A 12,347-nucleotide genomic window follows, 5' to 3' on the forward strand; every position below is an offset into this window, starting at 1 on the left:
GATTGTATAATTGTCATTTCTTATACCAATGGATAGTTTTTTGTGTGTGGATAATATGACCTAAGTGTGTGAGTTAAATGAATGCTATATGGAAGGCATTTCATGTGTTGCATACATTAAGTATATGGGTAAAATGAATTACTATAAGGGTTCTCGCTCGGTTTTCTTTGCTCACTTTTGGGCCTCACTCGGTTTTCTTTGCTCGCTTTTTGGGCCTCACTCGGTTTTTTTGCTCACCTTTTTGACTGCCTCTTTTTTTATCATGTATTCTTGTTGATTATAGTTAAAGTTTGCATGCTCTACCAACATAAAACATTTATTCTAAGTATAAAAGCAACCTTAGGGTGTCTATGAATTTAAAATCTAATGAGGCCCTATAGAGAAGGACAAGCTGCTTAACATGCTTTGTTGAAAAAAACTACGACATGTTTTTGTCATAGCTTTGACATGCCTTCATAGCACAACTTCAAGTCAACATCTAAAGACTTTTATCTTTTGTGTTATCATCTTCTAGCTTGGTGTTTGGGTCACCTTTACCTAAAAAGGTTACATTTAAAAGCTAGCTATCAATAGAAAACAAAAGGTGATTGGTATTAGTTGCTTTTATACCTTCATAGTGTGAAGTTTTGTGCATTACCACAAGAAGACCACGTGAATGTGCCCATTGTTTTGTAGTGAACAACTCATCTCATTCATTCTTATGTACCTAGAACCCTTCCAAGTTGCAACGTACAAGACAAACAAGGAACATGTGAGGAATCTTCATTCACCATGAAATAAAAGTTGAGCTTATTATTTATAGTACTTGGAAAGCATGGTGCACATGGTTGGTTGCTTGCTTGCTTTGTAGAGTTGAAAAACTACAATGCCAACTAGAAAGCCTATGGGGGATTTTTGATGTAACTTGTTTCTTGGAAATCTTGCAGGGGAGAATGCAGGGATGTAAGACAATGATAAGTGAGTTCGTGAAAAAATGATTCCACTTTTCTTGTCTTGCTACTAGATTTCCAAGTTTTATAGCTACAACTTTGGAATCAAGAAACTTAAAGCATTAAAGTACGTTCAAATGTGCATCAAGAGACCACGAAGGAGGTAACAAGAGCGGAGGGATTTGGGCTGGTTTAAAACTTGCCTTGATAAGCTATCTAGCCCGCTAACTCAAAGGCGTCTACCATCCCCTAGACAAACAAAGTGGATGAAAAAACCTATATTATGTTTGTTGTTAAGTGGATGTAAGCCATGTGATTAGTGAGTTTGTGAGGTCCTTGGTTCGTGACATCCCACAACTTCGACAAATTGCTTTGTCTTGTTCATCTTCGGTGCAAGAGCGCTTGATCAGTGAGCTATTATGCCTTCATGTAGTTGTGCAATCGTTGGGCCCAACATTTTGTCTTTTTTATGCCATGTCCATGGAGTGTTCAGCCCTTCAATACCGATAATGTTTTGCAAGAAAGTTGGCCGTGACTCAACTTCATGGCCGGCTCGAATCCACATGGCCAGAGACGTTTGTGAAATGAATAAGTGCCGAACATCTTGGTTTCATGAATCACTTCATGCGTGGACCGTGGTGCCTTGTATGGCCCTTGTCCAATGCACGTTTGAAGGGTCTGCTACTAGGGCAAGGAGTTAGGCCACATAATTACATGGTGGGCCCACATAAAGCACCCATTTGTCAAGCCCACAAGACAACGGCCAAAAAAAGTTCCAAAACCCCCCCCCCCCCCCCCCCCCCCCAAAAAAAAAAAAAGCGCACATGGAACTTGGGCCATAAAGTTCAGCTTGGTAAATCTAGGGGCCAGGGTGTGCTCGTTTTCTTCATTCTGCAGACTTACAGCGAATGCAGCAGGGACGTGCTCTTTGCTCTTCTGCCTAAGGAATTTCTAGGGTTTCGCCTGGAACACAACAAATTGGCTATGGAGTCTCGAGCCCCCACTCAGCAGGGCCACACCGCCATCGCCAACACAGTGATCCCTCCTGTCAACGCGAAGCAGACACGGCCCGCAACTCAGCCCGTTGACAGCCACTCCGTCTCTCGTAGGTATGCTCTCTCCGTCTCTGTTTATGACCGAACCCGGAGCCTCTGCTGAGTACTAATCTTTCTTTTGCATCTCCTTAAAGCATGTTTTAGGGAATGAAATTTCCGAGCTGATTGGAAGGGTTTTCTTAGACGTCATGATAACTCGCAGTTTTCGTATCTTGTATATGCGTATGGGGCTAATTGAACTAGGTTGTGATTAGATGCATTGATCAGTATGCAGGGCCGTTATTTCAAGACTGTAGCATAAAATATCTGATTAGTAGTGAGTTTGTAACCCTAATTAATAGAACGTCAAAGTGATTTGTCAATTAGTTGTAACTCAGATCAGATTGTTCAAGCAGTCACGTTTTTAATATGCTGGTTGCTTGTCTTGTTTGTGCAGGTTGCAGACAGAGCTCATGTCACTCATGGTAAGTTTGGGAATAAACCTGTTTTTTTTGGGTCTTACAATGGAATCATAAAATTTCTGGTAAGGAGAGAGGAGTCATTGAATAAGACATCATGGCATTATGTGGACAGTGTTATACGGGTGTTTGTTGACTGATCAACCTTAACCATGTATGAAAGGGTCATATTACAGGGCACCTGCATGGTCTGGTAGATCTGTATGGCTCAATTATTCAGTTTACACTGCCGCCACACCCGAGTTGTACTTGTGGACGGAGCATCAATGATTTGTAAGCAGTTATAGATGAATCGATTGCATATATTAGTCACAAAATCTGCTGAAGAAGTAGAGGGATTGCATGAAACTGAGATAGTAGCTTGCATTTGATATACCTAATCTGGTGATAATTTTATTGGAAGTGGATGGGCTTATGCTTATCAATTTCTCTGTTCTCTGGTCCTTTTCCCTTTCTTCCATACCTAGATCACCTGTTACAGTAGGATTCTCAGGACTTCAGCTTGATGCAGCACGTAATTAACAGTTTGTTGGCCCATGTTTGTTTCCCTTGTTTCAAAATTGTCTCCAAGTTTGTGGGAATTGTCCATGAGTCTATCTTGATTGAGATGTTTACTTATTTACAAAAGTTGATTGAAGGCATTGCATTGTTTAATAGCTGGAAAAATCTTGACAAAGTTCAGCCTAGGATGTTTGATGGGTTGGTGGTGTATTTTTTGTGCTTGCTGTAGACTGCAAAGTTTTTGGAAATAGGTTCATCTTTTAATAGGCTGAAATGGGAAAGGCCATGAGTAAGGGAGGCACAAGCTAGGAGAAGAAAGCAGAAGCATGAAAAGATTCTAGAGGAAACGGAGGAGGAAAGAAAGAGAAAGGAGAAGAAAGAAAGAAGATGGGCGCGACCTAAACCTGTCCTAAAATGGAGGTTGCAGAGGGGAAATGAGGAAGGATTGAACAGGTGTGAGACTGACAAGGGCTGGTGTGGGTGAATCACTGACAGGAGTTTTTATTGCTGAAACTTCCCCTCTTCCTGCCCACCAACCCAGCCACATGTCCCATTTAGACTGCCTTCACACATTGATATAGATTTGTCTTAACTGCTCCAGAGATGTCGTATTGTTTGAAATTGATCCTCTCGTATTCCCCTACTCTTGGCCATCTTTTATTTGTTTTCATCGCTGTCTTTGATCCACTTTGGAGTATGAAGCTTAGGAGTTTAGTCTTGTGCCATAGGTCAGCCATGTCATTTGTATGGATGCATGCTGGAGAGCTTGAAGGAGGTAGATGATAGTATCTATGACATATGGCAGTCACATTGGCGAGGCTAGCATTAGAAGATAACCAAATTGCTGTGGATTCATGTCTAGATTCTGCCTTCAAAGAAAAATAGCTGTTGTTTTAGAGCAGGTGGATGCATGGGAAGAGATTAAGAAACACCAAAGAAGAGGATTCTTTAGATTAGCTTTTTATATTTGTAGATTTGGACTGATGTGTACTATTTCTAATTGGAGCTATTTTTTTGCAGACATCTGGAGATCCTGGAATATCTGCTTTTCCAGATGGCGACAATATATTCTCATGGATTGGCACGATTAAGGGCAGTTCAGGGACAGTGTATGAAGGATTGTCCTACAAATTATCTTTACGATTCCCTACAGACTACCCTTTCAAGCCTCCTCTTGTGAAGTTTGAGACAACGTGTTTCCATCCAAATGTGGACCAGTATGGAAACATTTGCTTGGACATACTTCAGGTTGGGTGGCTTTTCACCTGTTTGCCCATTTCTTTTGTGAGCACCTTGGGGAGGCACTAACCTAGGTTTTGTTTGGGGGCTGACAGGACAAGTGGTCATCTGCATATGATATCCGGACTATCCTACTTTCTATCCAAAGCCTCTTAGGAGGTAATTGCTGGCCTCCCGTTTTGCATCTGCATCTCTACTTTCCATCTCTAACAGCACCTGATGTTTATGATGACTTCTAAAACAGAACCTAACAACGACAGTCCACTGAACAGCTATGCAGCAGCATTGTGGAGTAATCAAGAAGGCATGCTTCTTTTTCACTTTTCTTGGGTGTGTGAGTAGGGGGTATGGTTATGTGTGTGCATAATCTTTCAAAAAGATCCTTAGGCCTGATACTGAACAATGCCTGCCTGGGCTTATCCAGGCCCTTAGAGGGATGGATCGGCAATCTTACCCATGGGCTCTGTTTCTAGCCTTAATGTGGTCAGTGTTTTGGTCTTCTAGCTTCATATCCAAATTCTTATGAAATGATTGCTCAATATGCAACTGCAGATTATAAGAAAGTGATGCACAAGCAGTATCAGGATGCAACTAGTGGAGCTCTTCATCACTAGGGATTTGACATGGAGTTTGGAGGATGATTATCTCTTGTTCATATGATAGTATTGAATGTGACTGACCTACTGTGTCACCGATGACATCTATGAGACGTACTCCCTCTTAATGAAGAGAGGAAAGCATTATAAGGACACGACCAACCAAAATCAGTTGGCAATTTAAACGAACTGTTCAAGCATCTAGGCTTGTCACCGTGGTCACCTAGTCAAACTGTCATGTAGATAAATTGTTTGCCTTACCTGTTTTTCATGTAGTCTTCGCTATGCATGATGGAGTTGCAGCTTTGTGAGTAGACAGAGTGACTTTGATTTTTGTTCCAGTTTGAAAAGTTACCTGAACTTTCCATTGGTATATGAAGACTGAACTAGGATGCTTTTAAGGACACGGTGACATTGGTCAAATGGACCAAACTAAACAAATATAAAAGTATGTTTGCTTAATAAGTGCTTTGATGTTCAAACTATTCTGACTTTTATGCTAATTAAAAGTCCAGAAATGTATGTGGAAGTAATCTAGAATACTAACGGCACTAAATGCTTCGTTTGTGGGTGCATTTGAACGAATGGAGGGTTTGCATTTTTTCACATGAATATTGTGATGCTGTCATCGCACTACCTGTTCACATTTTCAAGTAATTCAAAACATTGTACTAGTGTCTTTATTGTAGATGCCATCATGCCAATGTAATGCCACAAAACACCTTACTCATAAATACTCGTCGTACTTCATTATGTTACCTTGTAGAAAATATAAATTACGTATTTGAAATAGAACTTAGGAAGGCTTTTGTTACATCCTTGGTTCGGCCTAGGGCTAAGGGGACGTGCTAACCTAATGTAGCTAAGCATAGGGAGTGATAGAATCTGCACAAGGGTTAGGGCTAGCAAGGATAAGGTTAGGATTGGCCAAAAGTCTAAAAAGCTAACTAGATGCTCATTAAGACTTTAGAGGTGAATAATAGTAACAAGTCAAGTAAACCCTTGTGATTACTATATAATGTTGAGATATTAGTGCTACGACGGACATTGATGACTTGCTTGGATGATAGCTTTCGCATTTATGCCATTAGCATGGTTGGTGAGATTATGGTTGATATGCTGTCAGTGGATGATAGGTTACGTCACTTTGGAGTACTAAAGTTATGGTATAGTTATAACATTAGCTCATATAGTAGAATTCACACTATGAGTTGATCATTGTGTGTTATTGTAGGAGAGTACTTTCTCTTTATATAAGTACTCATATCTTTTAGTTACATGGTTGTAGAGAAGAGAAGACAAAATAAAATTCAGCTATCTATCTCGTGTATTGCACTCTCTTGTGTGTGTGTGTGTGTGTGCGCGTGCGCTTGCAAAGAACTCAAGTCCTCTCTTGTATTCTTTTTATGGTATCAGAGCTCCAAATCATATGAGAGCTAAGAAGGCAAGCAAGAGACAAGAACAAGAAGCAAGGAAGAGACAAGAACAAGAAGCAAGCAAGGAAGTGGTACACGGGTAAGAGCATCATCATTTTTTTCCTTTCTTGTTTAGGATAATACTTCCTTGGTAGCTTCGGGAGCTACATATCTTCAACTAAGGAGTTGTCTTTGCAAGCTTGGAGGTTCATGTATGGTATACAATACCTTGCACTATAAGTTTGTGGCCACATTCGCATTTTGGGTGCGTTTCGGTCTCTGTTTAATCATTGAAGGTATTATAGTGCAACAATGCACTTCAGAAGTACGCACATGTATTTTTGATATTGAGTATATGTACATGTACTTTGGTTAGATTTGGAGGCATATAGGCTGTGCTAAAGTACCACTGTAGCAGTCAGAATATCATACTGTTGTGTTATAGGTTACATATAGAAATTGTTTGTTTGCAAGTTTTTGATTATTGCAAGCAAACATGTCTGATGGACTCAACCAGATTTTTAATGAGAAGCTGGACAAGAATCACTTTCATGCTTGGAAGTTCAAAATGATCAATTTTTTGATGGGTAAAGGATTTTGGGACTATGTCAAAGGAGACAAGGAGAAACCTCCAGAGTTGTTTGAAGAGAATGCTACTTCAGTAAATATAAAGGCATTCAAGGATTAGAATCAGGGTGCAAGGAAAGTCATGTATTGGCTTTCGATTAGTGTCACAGACACAATGGTAGTACACATTCAGAATGCTAACATTCCAGCAATTGTATGGCAGAAGCTGGTGCAAATGTTTCAAACTAATATAAAGGATAAGGAAACTGCAGTTAAAATAAGAGCTACATACTGTTGAAAAGAAAAACATATCTATCAATGAGTATACTTTAAAGATCAAGGGCATTGTTGAATCCCTTGGGTTTATCAATGTATCGGTAGAAGATGATGATTTGGTGAGTGTCTGGGCTTGGCAAAGAGTACAAGCCATTCAAGACCTCCATTTTACAATTAGAGAGAATGTTCTCAACTTTTGAGACTTAATGTCTATGTTGATTTATAGAAGGAAAGTCTCTAGTTGAGAACTTTTCTTCACAAAGCAAGAACACATCAAAACAGCCTTCTACTCTAATTCAAGTAGAGGTAAAGATAGAGGTCGTGGTCGAGGCCAAGGTTGTGTCCGACAAGAAAACCAAAATTTTGGACAACAGTCCAATGATTCGCAACAACAGTAATCATATACATAGGTGGAAAAGGCCAGTCTAGAGATAGGGAAAGCCAAAGAGGTCAAGGTGGTTGGCAAAAAAAATCAAAGTGTAAATAGCATAGAGTACTATGATTGTGGAAAACCAGGATACATGGAAAAGGATTGCTATAAAAAGCAGAATGACATTAAAAAAGAAAAGTTGCAACACGACAACTATACATCTAGTAAACATGGCGGTGATGATAGAAGTGAGCAGTTGTGTCACGTAGGCTGTAACGCCTGTGTGACCGACGGCAGACCGCATGGCCATGTCCGAGGTTCAGTGAGAGAGGACGCCCATGCGGAGTCATGGGCGGCCAGGCTAGTGTGGACGGCAGGCCACACACTATATAGCCTGGGGGATGAGGGGCAATCCTCATTCTTTCTCTATGGCTGGTGTGGGTGGTGAGCCAGAGGACGTCCCCTCTCGTGGTAACGTCCGTAGTAGTGTTACGAGTATTTAACACTGGTAATGTCACGTAGGCTGTAACGCCTGTGGATCGACGGCGGCAGACCGGATGGCCATGTCCGGGGTTCAGTGGGAGAGGACGCCCATGCGGAGTCATGGGCGGCCAGGCTAGTGTGGACGGCAGGCCACACACTATATAGCCTGGGGGATGAGGGGCAATCCTCATTCTTCCTCTATGGCTGGGTGGTGAGCCAGAGGCCGTCCCCTCTCGTGGTAACGCCCGTAGTGGTGTTACGAGTATCTAACACTGGTATCAAAGCATCGATTCGATTGGGTCGTCAAGGTCTGTGCGCGTGACCGGGGGACCGAGGCCCACTCAATGGTTTTCAACCATTCAAATCTCATCCTTATCTCCACAATGGAGTGTGTGGAGGGAGGCGGCCAGAATTGAAGGGAAGAATTCTCTCTCTCTCTCTCTCTCTCTCTCTCTCTCTCTCTCTCTCTCTCTCTCTCTCTCTCTCTCTCTCTCTCTCTCTCTCTCTCGGTAGCACACACCAAAGCGAATCTGCAGGCAGCAGGCATTTTTTCTCTTGGATTAGAGCATCCCGGAGTAGCGACGCTTGTAGAGGCTTGCAGCGCAACACAAATCGACAGGCGACCGTAAAGGGGGGTGACTATTCTCTCTCCACCACACTGCTCATTTTATTAGCGTTTTTTTTGTAATTTTCGAGTTCTCGCATTGTTTTTTGCAAGAATTAAAGATGTCTGCTAGGCGTAGTGTGTCCCCACCGCCTTCTACTTCTCTAGGGTTTTCAGGTCTCTTGTCCTCGGTCGCGGGTTTGACCCCGACCGAATTGTCAGGCCATATACGCCCAATCGTTGTTCGGTCCAGAGTGCGCTCGTCGATCACGCGTGATCCGCCAGCGCCCTCCTCGTCTATTGACCCCGCCTTAGGACCCAGCGAGCCCGCAACGGTCGCATTAGCAGATGACCCCTTTTTGGCCGATGAGCCAGAGGACATGAACACAGACGTCGCTGAGGGGACCGAGGAGGACCTCTTGGAGTACGACGATGATTATGACCTATTGGACCCTGTCGACGTCCTGACAGAGACGGAGCTCTCTAGTGGACTGTTTAAATATCTTAATGCCAAACTGAACAATGTGGGTAAAGTCCAGGCTGATTTAGTCACAATGCTATACAGAGCATCTCCACACGGTTAGATGCACTGACAGCTGCCTCGGCTAGTACTCCGACTCCTCATGGTAGCCGAGCTCCTGCGGCACGGGTGAGCGTAGCCTCGCCAGCGGTTGCAGGAGTACAGGCCGATGCGCCTGCGGGGGCCGTCCGTAGCGACAGCTTCGTCGTTATTAAAAGACTTAAAGCCGCCTAGTTTTGGTGGCGAGGAGAAGGAGAGAAACAAGGACTTGGTCAATATGTTTCTAGCGAAGTGGTCAGATTTGCACGTGCCGCGACAGCAGCCTAGCCGTATACAGCCCGTAGAGGCTAGCCTCTCATTAACCGACAAAGCGTACAAGTGGTGGATGAGTTTGACAACTCGTCCTGCCACTTGGACGGAGTTTGAAACGATGTTTCGAAAAGAATTTTCGCCTATTAATGAGGCAGAGAGAAGCTGGGAGTTATGGGACAAGTGCTCAATGGAGAACAAATCCCTAACTCAGTACATCTCAGACTATAGGGAGATAGTACTCAAGCTAAAGGGAATCGATGCATTCCAGACATTGCGAGGCTTTAAGAGAGGCCTCAAAGATGATTACCTTGAGTACGTAGAGCCCTTACAGCCTAAAGACTTAGCAGAGGCAATTAAGTATGCGCAAATATTTGATGACATCAAGCGCCGTAGTGCACGTGGTGGTTCTAGCAGGGCCGAAGGTAGTGAAAAGAGGAGGTCAGGTCTTAAAAGAAAAGGGTTCCGCAGTGATAAACAAGGGGAGAGGACGGACCAGGAAGGACAGGGTGGTCATTGGTCTGAAAAACCGCGACCATCCAGGAAGAAAAGAGACACCGAAATCCAAAAGAAAGAGCAATATATTAAAGTGCGAAATGAAAATCGCTGCTTTAATTGCAATGATATAGGGCACACGAAGGCTGAGTGTCCAAAGCCTAAAGCCAGCACGAGTGGCAACGAGCCCAAAAAAGATGGTAAATCTTCTAGGCAGTTGCATACAGTGCAGAGACTCCCTCTCAGTTTTTCAGAGTTCAGAGAGGTGACAGTGTGTCATTGTGATGAGCATCACGCTTGTTCAGTGACACCAGCGATGTGGCAGCCTACTGTAGGTCCGCATGACATGGTGCGCATGTATGGCACCATAGGTGGCCATAGAGTCACAGTTTTTATTGATGATGGAGCTAGTCACAACTTCTTGAATTACTCGTTAGTCGAGAAGTTGGGGTTGAATGAGACCCGGAGTGATCATGAGTATACTGTTGGCCTAACCAACGGATATGACAAAACGGTATGGAATACCATAGTATTGGGGGTCCCATTATCTATGTAGGACTACGAGGCTCCGCTTGACTTTCAGGTCATGCACTTAGCCAGAGCAGACGTATATCTAGGCAGGGAGTGGCTATATGGCTTGGGCCCAAGTCTAGCTCGAAATTACTTACATAATACGCTATGTTTTGAGCATGGAGGTAGAGTCATTACCCTGCAGGGCGACCGTACTGTCCCCGCCACACCACTTATTTCCTCCATGGAGCTGTGTATAGCGGTCCGCAAAGACCAGATAGCAGAGGTATATGCTTGTTACCCTCTTTTGAATTCTGTTTTCGTAGATGAAACAATAATTGATGTTTGCATAGACAAACAAGGAAAACAAAATAGCCTTGGACGAGACCCACTATTTGAAAACCCTGTTTGGCATGCATGCGATTCAAACAAGAAAAAATCCAAGGTGAAAGAGACATTAAAGAAAAAGTACGTACATACTTTAATGAATTTATTAGAGGAATTTCAGGATGTTTTGCCTGATGATTTACCAGATGGTTTACCACCATCTAGAGAAGTAGACCATGGCATCGAAGTTATGCTAGGATCAAAACCTATAAGCAAACCTGCTTATAGATTAAGCCACTCCGAGGCATAGGAGGTGGAAAAACAATTAACGGAATATTTGAACAAAGGCTTTATTCGGCCTAGTTCAAGTCCGTGGGCATCGCCTATTCTTCTGGTAAAGAAGAAAGACGGATCTATGCGGATGTGCATAGACTTTAGGGCTCTTAATCAGATAACGATTAAGAACAAGTATCCAATGCCACGCATGGATGAGTTGTTTGATCAACTCTATGGATCGAGATACTTTACAAAAATAGACATAAGATCAGGATATCATCAGGTTAGAATTAAACAAGAAGATGTTGCGAAGACAGCATTTAGGACCCGGTTCGGGCATTTTGAGTTTTTGGTTATGCCATTTGGGCTAACCAATGCTCTAGCAATGTTTATGACGCTGATGGAGAGCATTTTACGTCCATATCTGGAAAAATTCGTAGTAGTTTTCCTAGATGATATTCTTGTGTACAGTAAGACACAGAAAGAACACATAGAGCATTTGCGTCTAGTGTTCGAGTTGTTGCGAGAGCACAAACTATTTGCATCTAGTGTTCGAGTTGTTGTTGCGAGAGCACAAACTATTTGCAAAGAAGAGCAAATGTGAATTTTTTGAAATAGAAATTCACTACCTTGGCCATATTATATCCGCCGATGGTACGCAGATGGAGCCAGAAAAAGTAGAGGCTATTCTTAAATGGCCAGCGCCGAAGAATCTCGAGGAACTGCAGATTTTTCTTGGCATGTCAGGGTTCTATCGACAGTATGTGAAGGACTATGCGAAGATCGTAGTCTCGTTGTGACTGACTAGTTACGATCAAAAACTAAAAACATTAGTTTGGGGGGAAGCCCAACAGAAGAGCTTTGATAAGCTCAAGGTGACCGTAGCAGCTGCACCTATTTTGACTATTGTTGATCCAAATGAGCTGTTTGTTTTGGAAACAGATGCTAGTACTGAGGCCATTGGGGCCGTACTTATGCAAAGGGGACGCCCAATTGCATTTGAGAGTAAAAAGTTAGATCATGCACAACGTAACTACTCGGCTTATGAGCGAGAGTTACTAGCGATAGTTCATGCACTGAAAAAGTGGAGACACTATTTATATGGTGCTACTTTTGAGGTCCAGACGGACCATGAAAGTCTGAAATGGCTTTCAAGTCAAAATGAACTGAAGGGTAAAAAAGCTCGGTGGGCGGAGATTCTACAAGAGTTTGACCTTCAGATACGTTACCAGAAAGGTAAGTATAACGTGGTGGCAGATGCACTTAGTCGCATGCCACAAATTAATGAACTTAGTTTCACAATCTTCAAGAATGATTTCTTGGAGTCACTACGTGGTTTATGTGAGCATGATCCATCTTTTACAGAGGTCTGGTGCGCTGTACGCGTACGCACTTCTTCACAGACGCGACCACCTCC

At 42.8% G+C, this 12,347-nt stretch overlaps 1 protein-coding gene across 1 annotated transcript; it reads left to right on the forward strand.

Annotated features, from left to right (window-relative positions):
- Window positions 1-1,749: 1,749 nt before the first annotated feature.
- Window positions 1,750-5,092, forward strand: LOC147605653 (uncharacterized). The gene is made up of 6 exons (XM_086793416.1): window positions 1,750-2,038; window positions 2,421-2,448; window positions 3,964-4,191; window positions 4,278-4,341; window positions 4,427-4,486; window positions 4,735-5,092. Exons 1-6 carry the CDS (start codon window positions 1,914-1,916, stop codon window positions 4,794-4,796), a joined length of 567 nt encoding a protein of 188 aa, XP_086649542.1. The 5' UTR covers window positions 1,750-1,913; the 3' UTR covers window positions 4,797-5,092.
- Window positions 5,093-12,347: the final 7,255 nt, after the last annotated feature.

The sequence above is a fragment of the Cibotium barometz genome, chromosome 59 (genome assembly GCF_041138505.1).
Source record: "Cibotium barometz isolate CiBa-2024 chromosome 59, ASM4113850v1, whole genome shotgun sequence".
In the NCBI taxonomy this organism is placed as follows: domain Eukaryota; kingdom Viridiplantae; phylum Streptophyta; class Polypodiopsida; order Cyatheales; family Cibotiaceae; genus Cibotium; species Cibotium barometz.

What these genes read in the sequence shown, in the direction of transcription:
- LOC147605653 (XM_086793416.1), top strand. Translation starts at nt 1,914, where the DNA reads ATGGAGTCTCGAGCCCCCACTCAGCAGGGCCACACCGCCATCGCCAAC. An exon ending in CAGAGCTCATGTCACTCATG is followed by an intron (nt 2,449 to 3,963) that starts GTAAGTTTGGGA and finishes ATTTTTTTGCAG; the next exon opens with ACATCTGGAGATCCTGGAAT. An exon ending in TTTGCTTGGACATACTTCAG is followed by an intron (nt 4,192 to 4,277) that starts GTTGGGTGGCTT and finishes GGGGGCTGACAG; the next exon opens with GACAAGTGGTCATCTGCATA.